The sequence below is a fragment of the Cervus elaphus genome, chromosome 28 (assembly GCF_910594005.1).
Source record: "Cervus elaphus chromosome 28, mCerEla1.1, whole genome shotgun sequence".
NCBI classification, from domain to species: domain Eukaryota; kingdom Metazoa; phylum Chordata; class Mammalia; order Artiodactyla; family Cervidae; genus Cervus; species Cervus elaphus.
This window is the reverse complement of record NC_057842.1, coordinates 53721314-53748776: the sequence shown is the minus strand read 5'-3', so window position 1 is coordinate 53748776 and position 27463 is coordinate 53721314. Positions and strand designations below refer to the sequence as shown.

The following is a 27463-nucleotide window of genomic DNA, read 5'->3' as shown; positions in this document are numbered from 1 at the left end:
CTGGAAATCACATTTTATTTTTTCCTTGGGATTTAATTTATTCTGTGCCCCGAGGAAGTTCTTTCACTCACTGACCTTCACAGCAGCTTTCTCTGCCTTTTTTTTTTTTCTTTTTTCAAATGGAGCTCAAAGGCACAACACATCTAGAAGAGCATTTTTCTTTCATTTTCACTTAAAAATGGAAACTTTAAAAAATCCATCCTTATCGCTGCCTTCCAATAGAGCAAATGTTCCCATCCTGGTTGTGCGGTGGGGGAGTGTAAATGACAGGGGTACTTTGGCCAGTTTGCTAAGGCAGCAGCTCCCACCGTTGCTTACACCAACCAGCAAGGCTGGGAAATGCAGAATGGGTGCACATATGAACTGAAGGCTCCAGCCTCCTCATGTTCCTCTCACCAGCATGTCTCACAGCAGTCTGATGAATTCTTGTTTCCAAGGGCAGCGTCAGACTCCTTTTCCCTCCTTGGGAAGCATGAGGGGAGGGGTTGAGCTGGGGAGACAGATATTTGTCCACAGACCAACCAAGGTTATTAAAAGTTGCAAATTTCAATTTGTATCATCCCAGCACCTAATCTTGTTGCTTTTTGAAGCATAGGGTAAAAAAGATGCAGGCATGTAATAGTGCTGGTGTTTACAATGCATAGCTCATTTTAGTCCTCTTTTTTTTTTTTTTTTTTAATTTTAGTCCTCTTTTATGCACACCTTTTAAAACAAAAAATAAAGGAAAAGGAAAAATAAAGGGAAACCTTCCTTTCTGTCTCCAAGCTCTGCATAGTGGTCTCATAGATTAGGGACCTGAGAACCAGACTCACTCTTCTGCGTTTTCATTTACGTTGTCTTCGGGTCCTCCCTCCCACACTGTGATCATTCAGCAGCATATTTCTTACTTAGCTGTGGGACATTTTTTCCTAACATGTCAGTTGTAAAACAATTAAGTGTATAGATGTTAAAGTGACAGCATCATAATGATTATAATTTTACTTCGAGTGTTCTATTTTCACATTATTTCTTGCTTTTAAAAAAAGCTATTCGTTTTTGAATGGTAAAGGGAGTCATTAAGTGATAATTCAGTCTCACGTGAAGAGGCTCAAAAAAATGAATTAAGTCATTGAATTCAGTTACTGTTTTAAGGCAGCCCTTATTTAAGTAACAGTGCTGTTTAAAATATTTAAAAATATATGAGAATAGGGTCGTGCATGTATGTATATATAGTCTAACCAGATTCTTCATTGCAGTAGACCACGAATAATTATTTTTGTTTAGCTCTCTGGATAGCATGGATAAAATCACCCTCAGGGATGCTTAGTAAAATTACTGATTAGTTATGTCTTGTTTTTATTTCAGCAGTAGAGAATAAAAAGGTAATTAGGGGAGAAAAGTCTCAGTCAAATCAGTCACGAGAGGTTTTTTTCTTTTTTAGTATTTAAAAAATAAGATGACTTGCCACAGTGGTATCTATCTTTTATTTTTAGATTTATTCTGTTTGCAAATTAATGAGACTAAAGCAAAAAAAAAAAAAAAATTTTTTTTTTTGAAGTATGGCATTATTTCAAATCGTTTTTGGTCGAAGCCTGACTGTGTTTCTACCTTCCCCCAGCCTGCTGAACGCTTTGTGGAAAACTATACCTAAAGATAAAGAACTTGCTCTGTGTCCTTATGAGCTCCCCGCCACACTCCAGAGCCGCGCGCTCGTGGTGCCTCCGTTCATTGGGACCGCATCCCCTCAGCAGTGGTGTCCCCGTCACAGGGACCCAGAGTGTCTCACACCTCACCTCCTGGCCTCTGCTCCCAGGGCTGGGCTCGCTTACTGGTGCCAGGTTCCCTTTCCTCTTCAGCCCTTCTGTCTCCACCTTCGAGGTCCCCCTTGTTGTTTCAACGCATTGTTCCTCCGAATGTGGTCACGATGTCTTGGGTCTGTGACTTCTTCATATTGCAGTCTCTCATAATTCCTTCAGCAAATTTTTTTTTTTTTCTTTGCTAACCAAAAAAAAAAAAATGTTTTTCTTCTTCAGCAAATACTTCCAGATTTCCTTCTGGACGCCAGGCCATGGGACTGAAACATGCTTCTTCTCTCAGGATCACAGCTAATGGTCATTCCTCCTGGTGCTCCTTCCTTCGCCCGCTGCAGCCCTCCCCCCATAGGTTTTCTGAGATTGTCAAGCCGCTGGTTCTCCTGCACTGGGCCTGGCTCCCCACACACCCAATTTTCCATTGTCAGTGTTCAGTCACTAAGTCATGTCCAACTCTTTGCAACCCCACGGACTGCAGCACGCAGGCTTCTCTGTCCTTCACTATCTCCCAGAGTTTACTCAAATTCATGTCCATTAAGTCGGTGATGATATCCAACCTTATCATCCTCCGCCACCCTCTTCTCCTCCTGCCTTCCATCTTTCCCAGCATCTGGGTCTTTTCCAATGAGTCGGCCTTTGCATTAGGTGACCAGAATATTGGCACTTCAGTATCAGTCCTTTCGATGAACATTCAGGGTTGATTTCCTTTAGAATGGACTGGTTTGATCTCCTTGCAGTTCAAGGGACTCTCAAGAATCTTCTCCAACACCACAGTTCAAAAACATCAATTCTTCAGCACTCAATCTTTACATAACTACATCTATATGTAACTATCCATTTTCCATACATGGCTATTGCAGATTGGCTTTCTAAGTCACCTCCTCCACTCAAAAAAAATCATAATTGTGCTGAAAAGAGTGTATCTTTTTTGAAAAAAATATCACTTTTATATTATATTCACAGGTGCTTCAGGGTATAAATAGAGGATTCCGTGTTCCCCATTATTTATACTGTGATGAAATGAAGGTGAAAAGTGCAGTGTGAAGTATCTTTTTCACACATTAGTAGCCAGGCTGAAATTCACATGGTGAAGGGGGTTTAGTGGTCAGCATGGCATCTAGGTGTGTTCTTTGCAACTTACTGAGTGTAGGCCCTGGTACCCCAGCCCACCACTTATTATCCCCTGATAATAAAGGCTGGCCCCTGACTATGTTTAGTCATGTGCTCCAGATAGTGGGTTCCCCACTCCAATCACTGTGCTCTCAGCTCTAAATTAATGTTTAAAGTAACCTTTGAGGATTCTTTTCTTTTTCTTTGGAGACTGCCAACATTAACCCTTACCTGCAGCTTAAGTACCTCCTGAATATCGAATTCATCACGGTACCCTTATTTGAGGGATTTGACTGTCTCTGTGTCTGTGACCTGGGGCAGCTGCTTAGGCCCGTGAGCTCCTTTTGGTCATTAAAGGTTTCATTTCAGGTGGGGAGTGTATGTGCCAGTGAAACTGTAATTGATTCATTATTATTGAATCAGTTCATAAAGAAATATTCAAAGGCTTGATGCTCTCAGGATGCTCCAGGGCATGTTTACAAATTAAACAGCTTTAAAACAAAACAAAACAAACTTTAAAATGTTTAAATGTACCAGCAATATTTAAAACACCCATAAGGGACATGGCAACATTAAAAGATGGTTTTTGCTTGTGTCTGAAAATCTGCCTACAATAGACTGAAGCTTCTAAAATTGTAGGATTTTTCTTCCCCTAATTCAAGCTTAACATTAAGAAAACTAAGATCATGGCATCTGGTCCCATCACCTCATGGGAAATAGATGGGGAGACAGTGGAAACAGTGTCAGACTTTATTTTTTTGGGCTCCAAAATCACTGAAGATGGTGATTGCAGCCATGAAATTAAAGACACTTACTCCTTGGAAGGAAAGTTATGACCAACCTAGATAGCATATTAAAAAGCAGAGACATTACTTTGCCAACAAAGGTCTGTCTGGTCAAGGATATGGTTTTTCCAGTGGTCATGTATGGATGTGAGAGTTGGACTGTGAGGAAAACTGAGTGCCGAAAAATTGATGCTTTTGAACTGTGGTGTTGGAGAAGACTCTTGAGAGTCCCTTGGACTGCAAGGAGATCCAACCAGTCCATCCTGAAGGAGATAAGTCCTGGGTGTTCATTGGAAGGACTGATGCTGAAGCTGAAACTCCAATACTTTGGCCACCTGATGCAAAGAGTTGACTCATTGGAAAAGACCCCGATGCTGGGAGGGATTGGGGGCAGGAGGAGAAGGGGACGACAGAGGATGAGATGGCTGGATGGCATCACTGACTCGATGGACATGAGTTTGAGTAAACTCCGGGAGCTGGTGATGGACAGGGAGGCTTGGCGTGCTGCGATTCATGGGGTCACAAAGAGTCGGACACGACTGAGCGACTGAACTGAACTGAATTCCATACTCCGTGAGTATATTTTACAGGGATACGTTAAGACACTTGAGGTCAAGAGTAAGGCTTGAGTTATATGGGACTAACAGAACTTGGAAATGAATGGCAAGTAAGACTGTGTGTATATATATATATAGAGAGAGAGAGAGTGTGAGAATTTCCTTCTCACTGGGTAAGTTCCTGGCACACAATGGACACTCAATAAGAAATTGAAGGGACTTCCCTGGTGTCCAGTGGTTAAAACTCCTGCTTCCAGTGCAGGTATAATTCCTGGTCAGAGAACTAATATCCCACAGACTGCACAATAAAGTAAGAGAATTCTTGGTTTATCATAAAAGAAACACAAATTTAAAAAAAATAAATTGAGGAATGGATGAATAAAAATACTGAAAGATTCATGATTATATCATTTACCCCAGAGCCAAAAAAAGAAGAAAGTAATCAACTTAATCAATCATTATTTTAGTTTTCTCAAGTCAGATAGATTCGTGTATACATATAATTTCCTTGCACTAAGTTAACTGAGTTGAGATTTAAGGGAAGTGATGGACTTGAATTCAAATATTTTTAATGGGACATTCAAACCAAGTAAAGAAAGTGAATATATACTGACTGTTATGCAGAGACAACTAAGTTTATGTCTGTGTCTCTCTTTTCATTCATTTGTTCATACACTCATTCGTTTTTCTCTTACTTGAAATTTAACAAAAATCCTGTAACTTTAATTACTGGGTTAGAATTATTGAATTCATTGGTGCAGAAATAGGCTCATTTTAAGGGCTAGATTTTAATCTGCAACATTATCTGCTGTGATTTTACTATCATTTTATAGTGTGTAGTATTTTAATAGTGTAGCAAATTCCTTATCATCTCTAGAGATCTCTCAAAACTTATGTCAATGTTGCACAACATTTTTTTATGTAAAAATTGTCAGAATGTGCTGGCTTTAACGTGAATTCAGAAGGATAATTGAACTGAGAATTTGCTCCATCTCTTGGTGGCTCATTGCCGTCATCATAATTCTGTTTATTGTCTAAATGTCATAGTTTTCCAGGCACTCTCACATGTTATCTCATTCAGTCCTATGTGGACACTGTGACGTAAATAACATCATCTTTGTTTTACAGATGATGAAACCTAGGCTCAGTATATTTGTGTTTTTCATAAACGCTCAGATACGTTAAGAAACCTTTTCTCCTTTCCCTTGTGTGACATTCACCTCCGTGGGCATGTACCAGTTAGTGGTCGGAAAAAAGCATCAGAAATTCCCTGTCCTTTCAGTTGACTTCACCCTGATAATGCACCCTCATTGCCTGCAGTACCTGGGAGATGATGTGAAATGGTGTGACCCAGGGAGGGTCACTTCTGCTCCCTGTTGCCAGCAGGATACCGTAGGATTTTCTTCTTTGACCAAGTTGGTTTTCTCCGATTTTCCTGCGTTGTTCTGACAATATAAGCTTAATATCTCACCACCGCATGCAGTGTCCCTTTTACTTCCAGAATGACATCGTATATAAATATGCATCACTAATATCTTACTTATATATAAATGTGCATCACTAATACCTTACTTAGAAGTTTCACCCATCAATCTAGTATCAGGTGATACTCTGATGCCATCGGCAGTTAATAGATGAGTATTATCTTTTGGCTCAGACCATTATTAGACCATTTAAGTCAAGTATAAGAAGCTATTTTCTAAATGTACTTATATTTTGCTAAGTGTGAATAGACCAGGAATGGGTTTCATTTTTCCTGCATCGGTGATGTTGATTGTCTTTATTGTCCTGAGGGACATTCTTCCCACCTAAAAAACTTTGTATGTTTTAGATATGGGGATGGTATATTTAAAGCCTCTCCTGAAGTAAAACTTTACGTGACTAGTTTATTAAATATTTTCATTTCTAAATAAAATCTCATTCTGGGATTTTAAATAAATAACACCTGGAAGCAGCCGCCTTACAAGTTTGAAATGTGTGTTCTTGGCTGAGATCATTTCATTTCTGTGTGGGCCTGTGTACACATGCACTTTGACCTGCCAAACACAGGTGTATGTTTCTGGTGAGCTCAGAATTATAGACAAAAGCCGTCACTTCATTGTTCTGAGAAGATATTTATAAAAAACCATTTGTGCTATGGAAATCTGTGGCTTGGATACTAGACACAGTGATTAGCTTTGATTGTCTTTCCTACCTGTAGAAATTTTGGATGTTTCTGCTTTATGTTTTTAAATTTTCAAAATTTTAATTAAAAATACTTCATTATTTTGTTGGTATTTGCCTTACATATTGAGGTGCCCCTATTCTTGGGTGCATATGGATTTATAATTGTTGTATATTCTTCTTGGATTGAACCCTTTATTATTATGTAGTATCCTTCTTTGTCTCTTCTAACAGTCTTTGTTTTAAAGTCTATTTTGGCTGATAAGAGTATTGCTACTCCAGCTTTCTTATCACCATCCAGTCTATGTCTTTTGGTTGGTGTATTTAATCCATTTACAGTTAAGGTAATTATCAATATGTATGATCCTATTATCATTTTGTTTATTGTTTGTGGTTTATTTTTTGTAGACCTTTTCCTTCTCTTGTCAAGTTTACTGACTATAGAGAAGTTCCTTTAGTGTTTGTTGTAAAACTGATTTAGCGGTGCTGCATTCTCTTAGCTTTTGCTTGTTTGGAAAGCTTTTGAAAAGGGTCCCTATCAAATTTTTGTTTGGAAAGGGTCCCTATCAAATCTGATTGAAGGTCTTGCTGGATAGAGAATTCTTGGTTGTAGGTTCTTCCCTTTCATCACTTGGAATATATTATTCCATTACCTTCCGGCTTATAGAGTTTCTGTTGAGAAATTGGCTGATAATCTTATGGGATTTCCCTTGTATGTTATTTGTCTTTTTTTTCCCTTGTTGCTTTTAATATTTTATCTTTGTCTCTAATTTTTGTCACTTTGATTACTATGTGCCCTGGGGTGCTCCTCCTTGGGTTTATCCTGCCTGGGACTCTTTGTGCTGGATTTGGTTAACTCTTTTCTTTCCTTTGTTTGGGAAATAAAAACAATTCATTATTATTTTTTAAGTACAGTTGATTTACAGTGCTGTGTTACTTCCACTTGTAGAGCAGAGTCATTCAGATATATATATATATACACCCACAAGCGGAAATCAAAATTGCTGGGAAGAATATCAACAACCTCAGGTGCAGATGATACCACTCTTAACAGCAGAAAGTGAAGAGGAACTAAAGAGCCTCTTGATGAGGGTGAAAAGCTGGCTTAAAATTCATCATTCAAAAAATGAAGATTATGGCATCGAGTCCCATCACTTCATGGCAAATAGATGGGGAAAAAGTGGAAACAGTGACAGATTCTTTTCTTGGGCCCCAAAATCACTGTGGACAGTGACTATATCCATGAAATTGAAAGATGCTTGCTCCTTGAAAGAAAAGCTATGACAAACCTAGACAGTGTATTAAAAGCAGAGATATCACTTTGCCAACAGAGGTCCATCTAGTCAAGACTTTGGTTTTTCCAGTCGTTATGTATGGATGTGAGAGTTGGACCATAAAGAAGGCTGAGCACTGAATAATTGATGGGTTCAAACTGTGGTGTTGGAGAAGACTCTTGAGAGTCCCTTAGACAGCAAGGAGATCAAACTAGTCAATCCTAAAGGAAACCAATCCTGAATATTCATTGGAAGTACTGATGCTGAAGCTGAGGCGCCAATACATTGGCCCCTTGATGTGAAGAGCCAACTCACTGGAAAAGACCCTGATGTGGGGAAAGATTGAGAGCAAGAGGAGAAGGGGGTGACAGAGGATGAGATGGTTGGATGGCATCACCGACTCAATGGACATGAGTTTGAGCAAACTCAGGGAGATAGTAAAGGACAGGGAAGCCTGGTGTGCTGTAGTTCACAGGGTCACAGAGTCAGACATGACCTAGTGACTGTAAACAACAACATTCTTTTTCCAGATTCCTTTCCCTTTTAGGTTTTTTTTTTTTTTTTTTCAAAAATTGAATACAGTTCTCTATCCTGTAGCATAGGTCCTTGTTAGTTGTCTGTTTTACATATAGTAGTGTGTATTTGAGGATTCTACTTTAAAATATTACTTTTTGGTGGATTCGTAAGTGACATATATCCCAGAGATAAACAGACTCTGGCATCAACTCACTCATTTTACAGATGAGATGCCAAATGACTGGTCCAGTGTTGGCCATGTATTCTTGCTGTTCTTTGTATTGACTTTTCAAAGATCAGCTCAAATTGGTGGCTAGTTCTTATAGATGGAAAAGATATCATGGTATACTAACTTCATCTCTTTTTCCTACTTTTGTGTGTTTTTTTTTTTTTTTTTTTTGATATATACTTTCAGTTCAGTTCAGTCGCTCAGTCGTGTCCGACTCTTTGTGACACCATGAATTACAGCACGCCAGGCCTCCCTGTCCATCACCAACTCCCGGAGTTTACTCAAACTCATGTCCATCGAGTCGGTGATGCCATCCAGCCATCTCATCCTCTGTCGTCCCCTTCTCCTCCTGCCGGCAATCCGTCCCAGCATCAGGGTCTTTTCCAATGAGTCAACTCTTTGCATGAGGTGGCCAAAGTATTGGAGTTTCAGCTTCAGCGTCAGTCCCTTCAATGAATACTCAGGACTGATCTCCTTTAGGATGGACTGGTTGGATCTCCTTGCAGTCCAAGGGACTCTCAAGAGTCTTCTCCAACACCACAGTTCAAAAACATCAATTTTTCAGCACTCAGCTTTCCTCACAGTCCAACTCTCACATCCATACATGACCACTGGAAAAACCATAGCCTTGACCAGATGGACATTTGTTGACAAAGTAATGTCTCTGCTTTTTTAATATGCTATCTAGGTTGGTCATAACTTTCTTTCCAAGGAGTAAGCATCTTTAATTTCATGGCTGCAGTCACCATCTGCAGTGATTTTGGAGCCCCCAGAAATAAAGTCAGCCACTGTTTCCACTGTCTCCCCATCTATTTCCTATGAGGCGATGGGACCAGATGCCATGATCTTAGTTTTCTGAATGTTGAGCTTTTTAAAAATTGCCTTGTGTTAGAAGACTGAACCAAAGGACAGCTCAAGTCCTCGTATTTGCCCTCACAAATACCTGGGACTTAAATGGGGCAGGCCTCAGGGCACTTTTCCTGTGGTTCCTCCAGTCCTGTGTGTTTGTCACTGTCTATGGGAGACATCCTTGGTTGCAAGGGCTCTTGCTTTTGATGCTTGGCAGTATGTATTTTTTGAGCCAAATGTGTATTAAAGCTGGTTAACATGCACTTTTTTTGTTCTTTCAATTTTCTGTTTCAAAATAATTTCAAACTTAGAGAAAAGTTGCAAGAATAAGAATAGTAAAGAACACCCATATGATTTGCTCATTTCTTAGCAAATTACTTCATTTGCTTTATCATATGTTCTCTGCCTCCATCTCTAGATATCTATCTCTCTATAAATATCTAGTAGGAGAATAGCTATTTAGGCAGAGAGGGAGAGACACACATGTGTGCTTTCTTTCTGAGCCATTTGAGGGTAAGTTGTATACATCATGACTTTTTTTTTTTAAGTCTCTAAAAAAACTCCTCATAACTGTTCTTTTCCACAGATATCTTTAGTAAAAGGCAAAAGACATATATGATTTGAAGAGAAACTAGAGTATTATCAAGCACAAATTTTTTGCTAAAGGTGAAAGAGCATTTGTCAGTCTTTCAACTTCATCAAGTTTTAAATGAACAATGAAAGAATATGTGTTATTACCATACCTGCTAAGCTGAATATTCTATTTAAAATCTGCCAGGTCTTTTTTTTTTTTTCTGACAGTATATGAACCTGGGACCTCATCAGTTTTGATTCAATTGAAATATATTTCTCAGAGGAAAAAATAGCCTATGTGTCATATATAAGTCTGTAGTCAGCTGTAATGGTTAATGTACAACCTCCCTTGAAAACTGTTTTACAAGCAAAATGTTGACACAGTTTTAATTATATCACTCGAGTGAGCACTGTTGTAATGTTTAATATTCCTCCATTGTAACATTTTCATTGTTCTGGTGGAGCAACGTACTCTGATCTTACGTCCCTAGTTTCTGCTGCTTTCGGATAGGATTGTTGCCTTTTTGAACAGAAATCTTTCATTTCATCTCAAAGAGGAGAATAAAGCTGAAAAATTCTGTGCATTTATTTATTAATGCGAACTTTCCTCTATGTCAGTTATCATTCTGGTGTAGTATGTCACTATTTAGAGCTTACATGACCCATATTAAATAAATGAGCTTCTGTGTAGTCGAACACGGCAAATCTCAACACCTGTTCGCTTGCATGAAGGAAACTGTCCACATTTTTCATCTGAAGAAACTGTGTATAATATTTTTAAGGGTATCTTGCTAAAGTGTTAACAGTTTATTGAAATTTAAGGCGTTATAAAATAACATGAATTAGTGTATCTGAACACAACATATGTAACAGTCAGCGCAGCTTCCCTCGGAGGCCGTGTATTAGAAGATGGTGAGCATCCTTGATCCTCTGTTAGAAGGGAAAACTTCTCTGTGCATCGTCACTCATTCCATTAACACCTGCTCTGCTCCCCACTCCTTGTTTCCCAAGCAGCCTTCTAACATGCCAGGTTAGTTGGTGGAGCTTCAGGAAGGCCAGGTGGTCGCTGACTTGCTCTGATGCCCTTCCTCTGTTCCTTTCTGACTTTGCAGGAGTGTGGAATTTGCGCTGCCTGTCGGTCACTGAGGGGAGATGGGTGCCCTGGCTTATCTCAGTAGGATGACAGGACTGGCAAGGATACAGACACTTGTGTCTTCACAGCAGGGAGCCTGCAAAAGGCCGGTCTCAGTTTTCTCCATCAACAAAGCAGTTTGCAACCAAGCTTTAGAATGAGAGTCATTATAGCTGCCCCGGGCCAGGCGGGTAGAGTCGGACTGTGGGCAAAAATGCGGCTTCTTGCTTACTCAGCTTTGGCTGATGCGTTCTGTGATGAGAACATCCTCCAGTGAAAAAGAATATTTGTGAACCAAGAGAAAGGAAGAGTTACTGCTTTCGACAGGGCTTTATCTTTTGTTAGTGTTGGTTAAAAATACTCGATCACTCATCTGATGAGAACTGCTTTGTAAAGGTCATTTTAATACACATACTTGCAAGATATAAAGACAGTTTTATGGAAGAGCGCATTGATGTGTATTCTTGGATTTGGGATAACTTCCTAATTCATATATTTTCCAGAGAATCTGTGAATATGAAATTTCTTATTGCTTTGGCGTTGTTTTGGGGGTCATGTTGGGCAGTACATGTACTGTGGACATATATAAGCAGAGATAGATTTCAAAACAGCAGCTTCTTTCAGAGGATCAGGAATTTTATATTTTAAAACAGCAGCTTCTATCTCCATGTGTTTGAGCAACAGTAAAGGAATTTGGATCACAGCTTGAGGGCTTATGTTAGGAATGTGACGTCCGTTCATTTATTTAACATATTTGTGAAATACATCTACATAGGTTGCATACTTTAATTGAATCAGAAAATTTTGCATAATTTAAAATTATATACTTTTATATTTAGTATTATATATTCTATTCATAGAATAGCAATCAGTGGGGATACACTGAGAAAACTAAAAGGAGGGGACTATTTTCCATATATTTTTGAGCCAGGTTTAGTTAACAGGGGATAACCTAGAATTTAAATAAATATTCCCATTAAAAAGTGAGACAGAAGTTCAATACTCAGAGGAGGCCATTCCTCTAAAGACTTGTTCTTTACTTGCAAACTCTATAATTGGCACCATTAAATCATGGTTTTTATGCAAAAATAATCCATAAATGAGAGTCATTGAAAAACATTTTCACCTATCTAAAGCAAAGCATGCATTTTTTAAAAAACAGACTTTTTTCTCTAATTTAGACAACACAGAAGTTGGGTTTGGTTTTGAGTGCCTGGATTCTATCTTAAAATAATTTTTGATGGATGAATAATGATCATATGATATAATAGAACATATTTATAATTTGAAAATGGCATTTCTGGTTCCAGCTTTTCCATTAATCAGGTGTATGACTTAGAGTATGTCAAATAACTTGTCCGGATTTGATTTCTCTTTATAAGATTTAGAAGTTTGAACCAAACATACTCAGAAGTTTCTTCTTGCCCTGATATTTTACAATTTATTTGAGGGATTAGCATATTGCAATGTGCATTGCATTGCTAATAATTTCAAATAGAGGTGGCCAGACCAATCATGGAGGGAGTAAAACAAGGACCATATATAAATAAGCCCAGTGCAATGCATGCTGCCTTGTGAAGTTTTGAGAGCTTTTAAGGACTTTATAGGAAAGCCACAAAGATGAGATAATGAAATAGGAAATTAAAGCCTGTGATAGATAGATTAGTCATGTCTGACTCTCTGCGACCCCATAGACTATAGCCTTCCAGGCTTCTCTGTCCATGGGGATTCTCCAGGCAAGAATACTGGAGTGGGTTGCTATGCTCTCCTCCAGGGCATCTTCCCAACCCAGGGATCGAACCCAGGTCTCCCACATTGCAGGAGGATTCTTTACCATCTGAGCCACTGGGGAAGCCTACAGATAGACAGATACGGATATATACAGAATCTGATGTCATTGGTTCAAAAGAAATGTGAGAAATAGCCTAAGAATAGTTATAAAGAATTTTCCATTATGCACCAAATGTCTGTTGCCTACTATGTGCTAGACATTGTTTTTATCAAGAAACTGAGAGATATGTTGACACTGGAATAAGCAGTAGCAAATGCTCCTTTGAGGAAGAAACAGTTGTCCATCAGGGCAAGATGAAATGGATTGGGTTAGGCAAGGTGCTTGGGAGATCGCCTGTGGTCTTTGGACATGGCAGTCCCTGTGTTTCAGATGGTTTAGGAAACACCTCGCCTAATGCCCTGTTTCCTAAGTAGTCTTTGATCTGTCCTCCCAGCCTGAATCCTTGTGTTCTTTTCCACTGTTGCTGTCTTTGCAACCTAAGCGAGTGAGAGATAAAACTTTCACTATATGCTCCACCCCCCACCAATTAAAATATTCTAGAAATTAGGGTGATGGGAATGTTGGTGTGTCAGAGTACTAAGATAGAATAGGATTTTCCCCTTCCCTAAGTTATGCTTTCTAGGTGTAGTATCACCAAAAGCCAAAAGTTCCTTAAGTAAACATTTGCAAATATAAGCCCCAAAATACACTACAGAGCTGCCTGTGGTCTTTGTGTTTCATGATGCCCAGTGGTGAATCGGCCTTCTGTGTAGCTTCTAGTGGGGTGGCTTAGTCCTAAGTCATGTCTGATGCTGCAACCCCATGGACTGTAGCCTGCCAAGATCCTCTGTCCATGGGATTTCCCAGGCAAGAATACTGCAGTGGGTTACAATTTCCTTCTCCAGGGTATCTTCCCGATCCAGGGATCAAACCCAGGTCTCCTGTGTTGCAGGCTGGTTTTTTACTGACTGAGCCACCAGGGAAGCCCTAGTATAGTTTCTATTCTAAACCTTAAATGGGCTTCAGGATTGTGTGGACCACCTTGCCCTTCATTCAGCATGGCAATGGATAGTGCTCCAGTGAGGCTCATGGTATAGAAGAGATTTTAAGGTAGCCCACTGGTTTGGATTTTCTTTGCCATTTCTTCCATTATCTGGATAAGTAAGAGTTATCCACAGTTTCAATGACTTTTCTCTTTTATGTTGTCACCAAAGGAAAAACTGAGTATGACGACACTTTTATTTATGTATTATTGCAAAAGCAAAACTGCAGAGTGTTTATATAGCCTCCTTTGTGCCATCAGAATCAGGCGCTGATTTATAGAGCCAAGGTCTGAAAGTATGCTGTCTTGCCCATAGTAAGATCTTCACCATATCTTATTATGAAGAAAACACATTGTCTTACCCATAGTAAGATCTTCACCATATCTTATTATAAAGAAAACACATTGTCTTACCCATAGTATTAGCTACACATGCCCTGTATCTTTATTAAAGCATCCTACTTAAGTTTCAGTTGACTTTAAGCTTTTTAAAATTTGAAACAGCAGACTTAGTTTACTCTAATTCAGCAGCAGTTTACAGTCTCACGGATGGGAATCTGTCTAAAACCTTCCTGCTCAAAATGTGGTTCATAGACTAGCAGCCTGCACATCACCTGGGAGATGGTTAGAAACGTGGACTTGGAATCCTTCTCTTCCTCCTACTGAATCAGAATGTGTATTCTGACCAGGTACTTCATGCACATGTTAGGTTTGAGAAGCACTGGATTTAAATCTATCATTAATACTCTATCTAGGTGAGATTGGTTTGAATTCGGCAGAACTGTAAGTTATATTTACCTTTGATCTGGAGAAAAGATAAACCCAACAGATATGAATGACTCTGTAGTCTGAAAATATTTATAAATAACAAATGTGTGAAAATTATATGAAAAATGTGAGAAGTTAGACATATTGGCAGTAAGTAAGAAAAAGAGCCCAGAAAATGCAGACTAAATGTGTGTGCACAAAGTTTTCTGTAATACATAATATTTGGGGAAATTGAGCATGGACCCTCTCATGATATTTGTGAGGTAAGGGGTGATGAATAGGCAGAAAACCAGAAATGAATCAGTGGTATATCACAGTGGTCACTGCTCTACTGCCCGTTTGTGGTATATCACAGTGGTCACTGCTCTACTGCCCGTTTGTTTCCTTAGAAATTTTCTTAAAAGCAGAGCCTGGCTGTGGCTTATGTTCCTTTCACACAGTAAGTGACAGTGTTCACTAGAAAGATCAAGGGAGATTGGACAGTGTTAGGAGATGGGCTGGAAGATTGATTAGGGCATAGGAAGAACTGATTTATGAGGAAGGAGGAAAGTAATTAAATGGGCAGCACTGTGCTATAAAAAGAGGCTATAGAGACATGAGCATTTATTTGGTAATTCTCCAGAGCTGTTTTCCTGTAGTATCCATGTGCAAGATGCAAAACATTAGGCTTTAAGGATTCTGAGTAGTTTGTTACAAAACAAAGCAATACCAGCTGGAATGGCTCAAATGAGGAGCAATATGAAGGATCAGGTTTCAGAAAATTTTACCTGATATAGGAGTGACCTTCAGTGGGATGACTTTATCTCTGAAAACTTTTGAAAGCTCTGTGGGACAAAGAATGGAAAATCATTTATTAAGTTGTAGAATTATCTCCCCAGGGAAATAATTGGAACCCATTTCTTGAAACTTCTAAAATTAGGGTGGAGGAAAACCAGGATGTTGCTTGTGGGAAAACTCTGCACTTCTGGCAGAGACCTGGTGATTCATGAGTGACCTGTTTCTACTGCACTGTCTTTGATTACTGCTGTCTTGCTGTACACAGGTAATTTTTTTCATCAGGCTAGTATCTTATTTAAATTTAAAAAAAAATACTAGTTCCTGGGAAAACAGCTAAAGAGTGTCACTCATCTGCCCTCTGTGGTGTCTGCCTGTGTGGCATCTGTAGGCTGCCTGGCAGCCAATGACATTCTTTTTCCATTTCTCTTCACTCATTATTCATTAAGAGATGCAGTTTAGCATATATTGGAAGCAGATTCACTGGCTACATTCTCTTCATCTGGAAAACTAAAAAGACATGCCCGCAATATGCCTTGCCTTTTGGGGCCGTTTGTCAAATGGATACAAGTCAGAAATTATCTAATGCTTCAGAGAGTTTAGCAATCCTTTTCACCATGATGAAAACCTGGCTTATGTTTGTCAAGGAGTAATGGTCTGAGGCCATGACATTTCCTTCTGTCTCTGTAGGTGTTTTTTCTCTAGTGCAGTGAATCAGCTGAAAAAGGAAGCCCAGAACCCCAGTTCCATTGGTCAGAAAGCAAGTAAAACACAGTAAAATTATTCAGTATTCTATTTATTTTTTTATGCTAATTCTTTCAGGTCCACATTTATATTGCTTAGGAGATTTAGTTTAATATCGGTACTATTAAGAATAAAGGGCTTCCCTTGTGCCTCAGCTGGTAAAGAATCCACCTGCAATGCAGAAGACTTGGGTTTCTATCAAATATGTTGACGGGAATTATTAGATATACTTCTTTATACTGGTGTTTGACAAACTTTGCCAAACTTAAATATTAAGTCACATTAATTAACTTACTTTAAGTGCTCCATATCATGAATTGACTTTTTATTGCTATTGTTTTCTAAACTATTATTCAATTTTGTTATTTATGACTTAATGCCTGCTTTAGTTTAAAGAAATTCTATTTTTCTGTAGCCAAAAGTTTTTACTTTTTCCTTCTTGAAAGATTTCTAGACCTAAACAAAAAGACTAGGATTAAATTCTGCTCTTGTGTCCATAATACAAAGATAATTTCCTCTATATCCTGTTTTTATGAAAATAGCTCTATCAAATTGCTGTCTCTTACAGTGCAAACAACAACTGTCTTCAAAATGAAAACTAATTGAGGAAAAACAAAATTGATAGATTGCAATCTTTCCTTTTCTTCTCTTGCTTCCTGACTGATACACCTACCAAAGGAGCAGGGGAAAAAAAGTCCTTTTTCTTTTTAAATCATGCTACTAGTGTCATATTGATTTTCTCTCAAGTACACCCTCTGGTCTCAGATGCTCACATATTTTCTCACATTACTCGCACTGATTCAGCACCTTGACTCACTGGTTGACATATGTTGCTTACATTGATGACATGTTCACTGCTGACATTTCCTGGTGGGGGTGCGGGTGGGGGCATCAAGCCTCTGATGCCTAAAACCCAAGAGAACAGGTTGTTGCACCACCATCTTCTCATTTTTTGGAAAGTAATTACTGTTCACCCCCAGTGACACTTTTAAGTCTTTGTCAATTTTACTTAACATTGTTCCCAATCTCTCCAACAGTGTTTTGAGTTCTTTGTGTCTCTGCTGATGCACAAAGGGAAGAAAACATCCCTCCACGGGGTATCACAATATTTGAGTGGTACATGGGTTGTAAGGAAAAGAAGGAAAGCATGAAGGGTCTGAGGGAACAGGCGGCCAGGCCGGCGCGCCCCCTGGCGGTGGCTCGCTCTTACCCCGCTCTCCCCGCCTCCCTGCCTGTTTCAGCTGGCCGTGCGGTGGTTGGAGCACAGCTGCCACTACCAGTACCTGGATCAACTCCTGCAGTACGTCCGCTTCGGCCTCATGGACGTGGACACGCTGCACGCCGTTGCCCTGTCCCACCCCCTGGTCCAGGCCAGCGAGACGGCCACGGCGCTGGTCAACGAGGCCCTCGAGTACCACCAGAGCATCTACGCCCAGCCCGTGTGGCAGACCCGCAGGACCCGGCCGCGCTTCCAGTCGGACACGCTGTACATCATCGGCGGGAAGAAGCGCGAGGTCTGCAAAGTCAAGGAGCTCCGGTACTTCAACCCCGTGGACCAGGAGAGCGGCCTCCTGGCCGCCGTGGCCAACTGGAGCGAGCTGGAGCCCATGCCCGTGGGGCGGAGCCACCACTGCGTGGCGGTCATGGGCGACTTCCTCTTCGTGGCGGGCGGGGAAGGCGAGCACGCCAGCGGGCGGACGTGCGCCGTGAGGACCGCCTGTCGCTACGACCCCCGCAGTAACTCCTGGGCCGAGATCGCGCCCATGAAGAACTGCCGGGAGCATTTCGTGCTGGGAGCCATGGACGAATACCTCTATGCGGTCGGGGGCAGAAACGAGCTGCGTCAGGTCCTGCCTACCGTGGAGCGGTACTGCCCCAAGAAGAACAAGTGGACGTTTGTCCAGTCCTTCGACCGCTCCCTGTCCTGTCACGCTGGATATGTGGCTGACGGTCTTCTGTGGATATCAGGTAGAACATGCTTCATGGGTGGGATTTATTGCAAAACACATTCATTCATAAATTGAGAAGTCAGGCTTTGGTAGTTGTGGCCACATGTGTCTGAAAGATTCAGCTAAGGATGCCGTTGTAGCTAATTCACATTCATTTACCGGGCACCTGTTTCTATAGAGAGCAGTGTAAGGGGAAGTAATTGACCTTTCTGTGACTTTCTGAGTGATTAGTGGGGTAAAATTTCAGAAATGGAAATGAATGGCCCATTACATCTCTTTTCCTACCAAACCTTCTATTGTTCAGATTGTCAGCTTTTCATATTGATGGATTGTACTGCCCTCCTTGTGGTCCTTTGCTTTTCCTTTCACCTTGGGCTGTCTGAGGAGGAGCCAGTCTATCTAAGACGGCAGGTGAAGAAAAGCCCAGTTAATCCGTATGGATGGGTGTGGCGGTGGGAAGAGATCCAGGTCAGAGCCACTGCTGTGCATTGAGGGAAGAAGTTTAAATTACTGGCTAAAATAACATTTCCCTTTTATCTGTGAATTAGAGTATCTTCCTAATTATTTGGGGGTTCTGATTATTTTACTTCTTTTTGTATTTGATTTTTTTGGAAGGTAATACAATGAATCCCATGCTCCTATCACCCAGCTTCAGCCGGTACCTGCTCGGGGCCAGTCTTGGCTCATTCACACCCACATGCCACTTCCAGCTTCTCATGCCTTTGCATTGCTACAGAAGGAACCTGTGAGGCATGTGTTATTAACATCACATTATCAACTTGTGTTTCCAATCCTTTTATTGAAAAAAACCTCATATGTACTCCTTTGAAAGCTTTGCCTATTAGGGAAGAAAGTTGCATCTCCTCTCAGTTGGAGGATACTCATTTTGTGACCCAAATGAAACTTATTAGGTTTCTGTGTCAAGGACAAAGAGGAATAGTCAAATCAAATAAATACTAAGAGTAACTTAGAAATGTTTGTACTTGGAAGAAACAATCACTTTTAAGTACACTAGTGAAGACTTCTCAGTTTCTTTCAGTAATCTTCTCTAGTTTAAAATCTGCTCCAACAAAATACTCCCTTGCATTTAAAGTAAATTCACTGAACTCTGCCCATTTTTCCTTCTGCTATCTTCAGTAACTAGGGAGACAGCTGTAGTCTTGGCGTCTCTGGGTAGTGCCTCAGTTATTGGCATTTCACTGATTTTTATTGAATAAACCTGGCTCTTGTCTGGATTTAATTGCTCAATAATAAATGAATGAAGATTGAGGCCAAGGAAGAGGGTGAATGAGGATAAATTACTGGTCTTGTGTACCAGATCAACATTAGATATGAGTGCGTATGCTATTGTATGTCGATACAGATAAGACCTCATTTATCTGGTGACTTACTCCTTTTTCTTTAAGTATATATTTCAGCAGTTAAGGAAAAAAGCCACCAGGACTATATCCTGTTAGATTTGTTGAAGAAACCTTAAACTTGGCTACAGGAGAGTCATTGCTATTAGGAAGAACGGATCTGTACTTCACTTAGATAACAAAACAATGATGGATTTATAAAATCAGTGTACTTTATGTTGTCTTCCAACTTAACATTCCTTCCATTGACTCATTCAGTTTTCACCTATGGCTAAGGTATTGCATTCCTAAATTTTGCATTGCCTTTTCTAAATTTTGTGTAAACTTCTCATAATTTAATGATTATTCCTTATTTTTAATTTTGGATATAAAACTTTTTAAAAAATGCTGGAGTTTCCCATACATAGTCTTAGAGGTATAACTACTTAACACTTTCTTGAGTGAGGCCTTAAGAAAGCAGAGAAGCTTGTCTTAGCCTAGATCTAGATCTCTCAACCAGGTATCTAGCTGACTTCTCTCTCCATGTGGGTCCGTATGTTTCCTTTTCCGTTTTATTAAATGTATCAGTTTATTTCAGTTCCTGCTGCTGTATCACTTTGTTTTTTCCCTATCATGAAAGGAAATAATTTCCTTTGTTCTCTTTTTGCACTAATATATTCTGCCTGTGTTAACCATACTTAATGAAAACATCACAGTTTTCTCAGGTTTGCTTCTCCCTACTGCGTACTTGAGATGAAAAGCTTACTTCCCTGTGTACGATACAATACCTTTAATTGGAAAGAAGAGGAAATCACCAGTGACATTTCTAATGCCTTCAGTCGTCTGCCTGTTTCCTCAGGCCCAGCTTATAATCAGTTGTGAATCTAACCATGGATAGGAAAGGGTTGCTAGGGGTCCTTTAAAAAGAAAAAAGGTATATCTAGTTCACCCTGACTGTCTCTGATTTAGAAGTGTTACCCTGATTTCTTTTTGGAGTAGATAAAAATATTTCGGGCTCTTCCTTGTCCTTTACCAAATAATTAATTTTTTCCAGTTTAACTGATGGTGGATTGGGTCACTGGCATCCTTCTGGTATTTTGTAAACTTTGCCTGAGGTGACGTGGATTTTAGGGGCTTATTTTTGTTCCATGGAACACAAAATGAATGCCTCCTTAGAGACTCAGTATTTCCCGTGTGCTCACTCTCTCCTCTCTCCCCTCTCCCCTTCACTGTCCGTTTTAGGGTCAGGACGCCTGGAAACCTGCCCCTGGTTATTAAAATGAGACAAGCAAAAAATAAAATGAGACAAGCAGAGATGAATTCAGAAAATCGGGCTGCGTAGATATGCCCATTAGCATGTGATTTAAGATGTTAGAGACAGATTTTACAGGCTCCTCTAGCGTATGACATCGTGACCCAGTTCACAAACGCACACATCATTTCTACTTGAAATTCACAATCGTTAAGTATCCCGCTGTTGTACTTTTTAGAGGCATGCTCTCCATTGCAAGAGATTGTTTGTGAACTACTGAAAAGATCCTTTTTCAGAAAATGTGAGTGAAAGTGAATCATGAACTCATCTTGCAGAATAACTTACTTTTCATTTTTGTCAAATGGCAGCAGGATAATGGGACGCCAACCACAAAATTAGCGCCTTAAAACTACAAAGACAAGGCAGATGGTGCTGCATTTCCTGAAAAGTGGCACTTAGTGCTGTCTCCATTCTCTCAGCAAATGGTCTATCCTTATTAAGTCAGTGCTGGATCAGGGATACATAAGATTAAATCCATAAACACACTTCCTGCCCTCTAGGAGTGGACAATCAAAGAGTTTTTTTCAGCTATTTCATTTGTGAAAGAACATTTGCTAGGGCTTCTTTAACTCCCTAGAATATATGTTTATTTTCATCTTGATTAAATTTAGATGAAGTTTGCATTTGCCCCATTTAAAGTAACTTTTATTTATTCAAACCCACTAAAGGGACTTTAATTTTTCTGGTATGCATTATAATTAGAACAATATAAAATATAGTCAGCATTTTGAAAATGCCACAGCTATAGCTTTAATGTGCAAATATTACTGCATCTAAAGAAACTGTATAAGAAAATAAAGAAGAAAAAAAGGAAAAAAAAAAAAAAAGAAACTATACAAAATACTGGGGACAAGCAGGGGACATGCCTGAGGCTGGTTGTGTGAACTGAGGTCTCAGACCGAGGGCTCACGCGCGTGTGAAACTTGCTCCGCTCTTTGCCAACCAGAAAACTGAGCGAGTTTCCTCGCCTCCCTGAGTCTGGTTCGGGGCTAGTGCTGCAGCCGCGAAGACTCAAAGGCAGGTCCCACGCTGGGCTCACAGGTTTTAAATGGATGATTACAGGGCCGTGTGACGCGTGTGTGACGAGAGATGTCTTCCCAAGATGCAGAATTAGCGTGAAGCAGGCAGTAGCCAGTGTAGGGGAGCCAGAGGCTTCGAGGAGGTGGGTGGCATCCGCAGCCTCACGTGGCCCCAGGTCCCTTGGCCGCTTCCTGCTTGCCGTTAACCCCTGCCTGTGCTCAGGCTCGGCCTTCACGGCCCAACCGTTTCCACAGCCCTCTCAGCCTCTGGCAGGCACCCAGTGCTGGAAAACCTGTGGTCCACTTTGTACTGGACTGGGCGGCCGCGCTCGCTGGGAGGACGCCCGCTAAGGGGGCTTGCTATAGATATCTGCTCAGCCCCAAGTCCTCGCTGTACCCCAGCACTCGGGTTCCATCTACCCTCCTGCGCCAGCTTCCTGCCTCCTGTTTCTCGGAGCAAACGGAAGTGAGGAGGTTCTCGCAGCAAGTTAAGTACGAGAAGGTGGTGAAGACTGCGAGGAGCCGGAGGAGCGGAGATGGTCCGGAAAGGGGCAGAAGGTTGGGAAACACTAGCGGGGAGCATGCAGAGGAAGGAGAGCGAGGGAAGGAGCCTGGGAATGGCGGTGGCAAGGCCGGAGGAGGAAGAGCATCCTGGAAACCAAAGCCGGAGCGGGAGGGTGGCTGAGGGCGTCCAGTACTGTGGGGACGGCCAAGTCCAGAATGTCTCCTCTGCGTTTTTCAGCCAGGAACTACTTGATCGTTTTATTGGAAGCAGCTTCAGGAGAATGAGAGAAGGTAGAAGCTCGAATGCAGTGGTCAAAGGTGTGGATGGAGAGTGAAGACGCGAAAGCTGCAAGTATAGGCCACCTTTGCACAACGCTGGGATTTCATCGAAACGTGACTCCCTGAACTTGAGCCTCCCCTCAGCTTTCCCATTACCGTGCTCCGTCCTGCAGGGCGACATGGTACTGCGCTAGGTACACGCACACTTCAGGCTGCGTGAGCTGCACTTCTCATCACACGTTAATAGCATTTTGGCTTTAGGAAGAATAGGGGAGGAAAGACGGAAGGAAAGACAAAGAAGTTTGGCTGAGAGAATGGAGATAGCTAGAGGAAAAAAAAATCTAGGTCAAAGGAGGGAACTTTTTTTGAGGAATGAATGCATTAAGCAAATTTATAGCTAAGGGGAAGGACAGAGTGAATTTGAAGTGAAGGACTAGGGGCATCTTCTGGTTGGTAAGTGCTGAGAGCAGCTCATAGGTACCAGGAATGGGAATAAGTGTGGGGGATGCAGGATTGACTGCAGACACAGGGTCCCAGACAGGACAGTGGGCGTTAGGCAGGGGCTCAGGCTTGGACAGGAGAGACCCCCCTCTCCCCCCGCCCTGCTCCAGGGCAGGATGCAAGCTGGGTCCTGCCATTTCAGGGTCCGGAAGAGGGCCTGAGGGCAGCGGACTTGGGAAAAGTTTCTGAGAGGAAACTGAGGGAACTGACATGTTTATACAAACTGTGTCAGAACCCATGCTGAATGAGAAAGCACAAAGTTATGGTAGCCCAGTATGCAAATTTCTGTTCTGTTTTTTGGTGGTACTCAGCAGAGTTGATGAGGGCAAATCCTTGAATTCACTCACAATGGAAAGTTTTTAGACTGGGAATGGCCCAGAGGATCTACTGGGAGAGTTCAGCATGCTGGGATCCCAGTTAGGTGGGGTCCAGGGCCTCAGGTTTGCTTGAGGGAGAAATAAGTTTGTTGTGATGTGGAATGACTGCCTAAGAGGCTGTTTTTTGCTCCTGAGGAGGAGTTTGGGGCTTGATAGCTTGACATTCCCAGAGAAGGCAATGGCACCCCACTCCAGTACTCTTGCCTGGAAAATGCCATGGATGGAGGAGTATGGTAGGCTTCGGTCCATGGGGTCACTAAGAGTCGGACACGACTGAGCGACTTCACTTTCACTTTTCACTTTCACGCATTGGAGAAGGAAATGGCAACCCACTCCAGTGTTCTTGCCTGGAGAATCCCAGGGATGGGGGAGCCTGGTGGGCTGCCGTCTATGGGGTCGCACAGAGTCGGACACGACTGAAGTGACTTAGCAGCAGCAGCAGCAGCTTGACATTCCACTAAAAAGTTCCTGAAAGTGTTAGTCTCTCAGTAGTTGTATCTATCTCTTTGCAACCCCATGGACTGTAACCCTCCAGGCTTCTCTGTCCATGGGATTTCCCAGGCAAGAATACTGGAGTGGGTTGTCATTTCCTTCTCCAGGAGATCTTCCCGACCCAGAGATCGAACTAAATCTCCTGCATTCCTGGCGGATTCTTTACCCTCAGTTTCTAGTAAGCTGGAATTCCACAAAGAATGAAATAATCTTTTTGTTGTTTTAGGTCCTAGCAGCTAGCTGGTCCCAGCAGTTACTTTTTCTTCTGTTGTTTCCACTCCCCGCCCCCCCCCGCCCCCCAGTTATGCTCCAGCCTTTACTACTCCCCATCTGAAAGAGATTAAAACAAAACCATTACCGTATTATACTGAGATGGAAGCCGAACAGAAATGAACCATTCTACAATGCTTTTAAAAGACTAAATGGTTCAAAGAAAGCAATCAGATCACCTACACGTTCTCCAAAATAATCACCAAAGCTTTCATCCTAAACTGACTTCCTTTTATTCTGAAGCAGCATTTGGTTTCCCCCTCACATTGCTTCTGAAGAAATGAGGCTTAAAGAGGTTAAGTGGTTTTTTTTAAATAACACAGTGATTATTTAGCAAAGAAGGAATTTGATTTCTGTGTCTCTGGTTTTTGAAAACCATAGTTTTCCCATGAAACCACACAAATCAGTTACAAAAAAGAAAGATCTCAAAAATAGATGCTCACATTGTAAAAAGAACTTCCAAATGGCGTGACTGAAAGTTAATGATACACAGAATAGTTCATACCTGGACATTTGTGTAGGATCAATGATCATTTGATTGTCTTTAATTAACTGACCATCTTAGGGCACAGAGTTGACCTATATTATGTCTTTCTTTTTGTGTTTCTATAGTTTAGATTCTGAAACAGAAATGATATAAAGTTAAAATGTATAAAGGAACAGTGATAATATGGACTACTCTAAAGTATCAATATATTGGCTTAGATTAGAACATTGTTTTCTGAAAGGATTACATATTATAATATAGTAGCCTAATGGCCTTTCAAATTGGTAGCTTAAGTAGGTAAAAACAAAACAAAACAAACAAATAGCCATTGGCTCCATTTCTTTCATGGCGAGAACAGTCTTTGTTCAGATGATCAATTTGTGTCTGTCTAGATGAATTTAGAAAAAGAAAGTAGAAAAGGGAGTAAGCTGAATTGTTCTACCTAAGAATATGAGAAATATGTCATTTTTCTTTATGCCCAAGAGGAGAGAAGAAGAGTAGAGCTATTGGGTGGGCCAAAAAATTTGTTCGATTTTAAGTGAAAATACATATTTTTCATTTTCACCAGGAACCTGATTGAAAAACCTATTTACTAACCAACAAACTTTTTGGCCACCCCAAAACATCATAGAAATAGGGAATTGGTTGAAGAGTTTGTGTAATAGCAGGAAAAAGGTAAAAGATTCAAGAAGAAAACAGCAAAACCAGGACACTAGAGACAGGCAGTAGTGACCTTTAGAGTTTAATCCTGCTAGGAAGCTGCAGAATCTTTGGAGGCAGGATTCCAGCTTCCTATAGAATGAGGAATTGGAGTTAGAGTGGATTTTATTGAGATTTTAAAGGTCAGCTGACATCTGCATTGTAGTAGATGTTACCATCACTTATTATTTCACTTAAAATAACACATGGTGCATACTTTACATATTTTGAATTACACATTTATATCTGTTCACTCTAGGTAACATATGTGTATATATATATATAATTTATATTTTCAAGTGCATCAATCTTTTCGTTATAGGTATTCTATAAATCTGAGACTTTCTTTGCAGGGTTTCGAATGTATTAATTACCTATCCATTTGTGTGGTTTCCTCAAGTGTGACAGAAATAATATGGATTCTAGTCTTAATTTAATGCATGGATTAAGGATGCTTCGTTTCAAGATGCTAATTTAGTGGAAAGATTCTTGGCTTTAATTGTTTATGTGGCAGTATTAACACTCCCAAAATATGGGCAGTATAATATCATGTAAAAAATAAGATAATAAAATGTTTATTTTTGCATTCATTATAAATATTCTCATGGTATCCCTTTATCAAGGAATATTAATGAGTTTGGCTGTTTTAAAAAACAACTTATATGAACTTAAATAATGCCAGTTTATTCTTTTGATAATTAGACTATGAGTGTGAAGTTTTTAAAAATCTTTTGCAAATTGGACCAAGTTTACATACAGAGCAGAAGCTAAAACTGTTAAAAAGGAAAAAGTCTTTGAAACCCTTATAAACCGGTCAGTAATTCTGGTTATTAGAAAAAAGAACTATAAGAAATCTATTTCAGGCTGCAAAATTCATTCATTTATTAGTTCAGTATTCCATACTTAAGTTACTTTTTCAGTATTCCATATATACTCATTTGTACCTTTTATGAAAGTGGTTAGAAACCTTTATGAACAAACTACTACAATATCGTGGTGAACTTGGCTGCTGTTCCAAGTACTCTCATTCATCTGAAACCTGAGAGAGAGGTTTCTGTCTCTATTCTGCATATGAGGAACCTGGGCTTGGCCGCTCAGTGGCTTACCCAAGAGGAGAGTCATAAAGGAGCTGTAAGGGGGGTCAGACATGACATAGCTTGTGCTGAAATTCTCCCTCCCTTACCCCCGGATTACTGTGAAGCTGGCACTGCAGGCCTTCAAGGGAATTGCAAAGAACTCTAGATGGTTTTCCACAGTCTTGAACTGGCTGACAGAATTCCAGCCTGGAGCATCTTCCCCAAGAGCACTGTTGTTGTTCAGTTGCTAAGTAGTCCCAACTCTTTGAGACCCCATGGGCTGCAGCTTGCCAGGCTTCCCTGTCCTTCACTATCTTTGCGCAAATTCTCAAAACATTTCTGCGCAAAGATAGACAAGAGTAAAACATTTTCCTTACGCTTCCCTATTCAACTTCCCACAAAACGTTGTGACAAATGGATGAGTGCATGCCAGGGAGAAGATGACAGGTGACTGCCAAACAAACAGCCTTTGTCTCCACTACTGCGAGCTCACCACTCCTAAATTCGTTGTGCTCAAAAGCAACAACTCACCAATGCTGACAGTGTCTGTAAAATAGTGTGGGTCAATATATGTTAGTCAGGTAGGTCAAGTCTGTTGGCCCTGCTTTTTTTTTTTTTTTTTTTCAGGGATCTCTGTTGATAAGTAGAGAGTACTAAAGTCCTTAGTAGGAATCTGTGGTACCTAATGTAGTGGTAGTACCCCTCCTGGAACAGAGCAGGATGCAAAGAACTGAATGTGCCCGTGCTCTTAGCTGAAATCAAGATTGCCAGGAGAAGTATCAGCAACCTCAGATATGCAGATGATACTACCCTAATAGCAGAAAGTGAAGAGAAACTAAAGAGCCTCTTGATGAAGGTGAAAGAGGAGAGTGAAAAATTTGTCTTAAAACTCAACGTTCAAAAAAAGAAGATCATGGCAAATAGATGATCAGAAACAGTGACATTTTCTTTTCTTGGGCTCCAAAATCACTGCAGATGGTGACTGCAGCCATGAAATTAAGAGACGCTTGCTCCTTAGAAGAACATCTATGACAAACCTAGACAGTATATTAAAAAGCACAGACGTTACTTTGCCAACAAAGGT

At 40.6% G+C, this 27463-nt stretch overlaps 1 protein-coding gene and 1 pseudogene across 9 annotated transcripts in view; one reads left to right on the top strand and one right to left on the bottom strand.

Annotated features, from left to right (window-relative positions):
• The window catches only part of KLHL32 (kelch like family member 32), a 205483-nt gene that overhangs the window by 152200 nt on the left and 25820 nt on the right, over window positions 1-27463 (top strand). For 7 of the 9 annotated variants that reach the window (XM_043890030.1, XM_043890027.1, XM_043890029.1 and 4 more), the window contains one exon: window positions 17319-18045. The exons of the other annotated variants lie outside the window; for them this stretch is intronic. In XM_043890030.1, coding sequence (XP_043745965.1) covers window positions 17319-18045 — 727 coding nt within the window. The remainder of the gene's footprint in view (window positions 1-17318; window positions 18046-27463) is intronic. 9 annotated transcript variants of the gene reach the window in all.
• LOC122685642 lies at window positions 9804-9913 on the bottom strand (annotated as a pseudogene).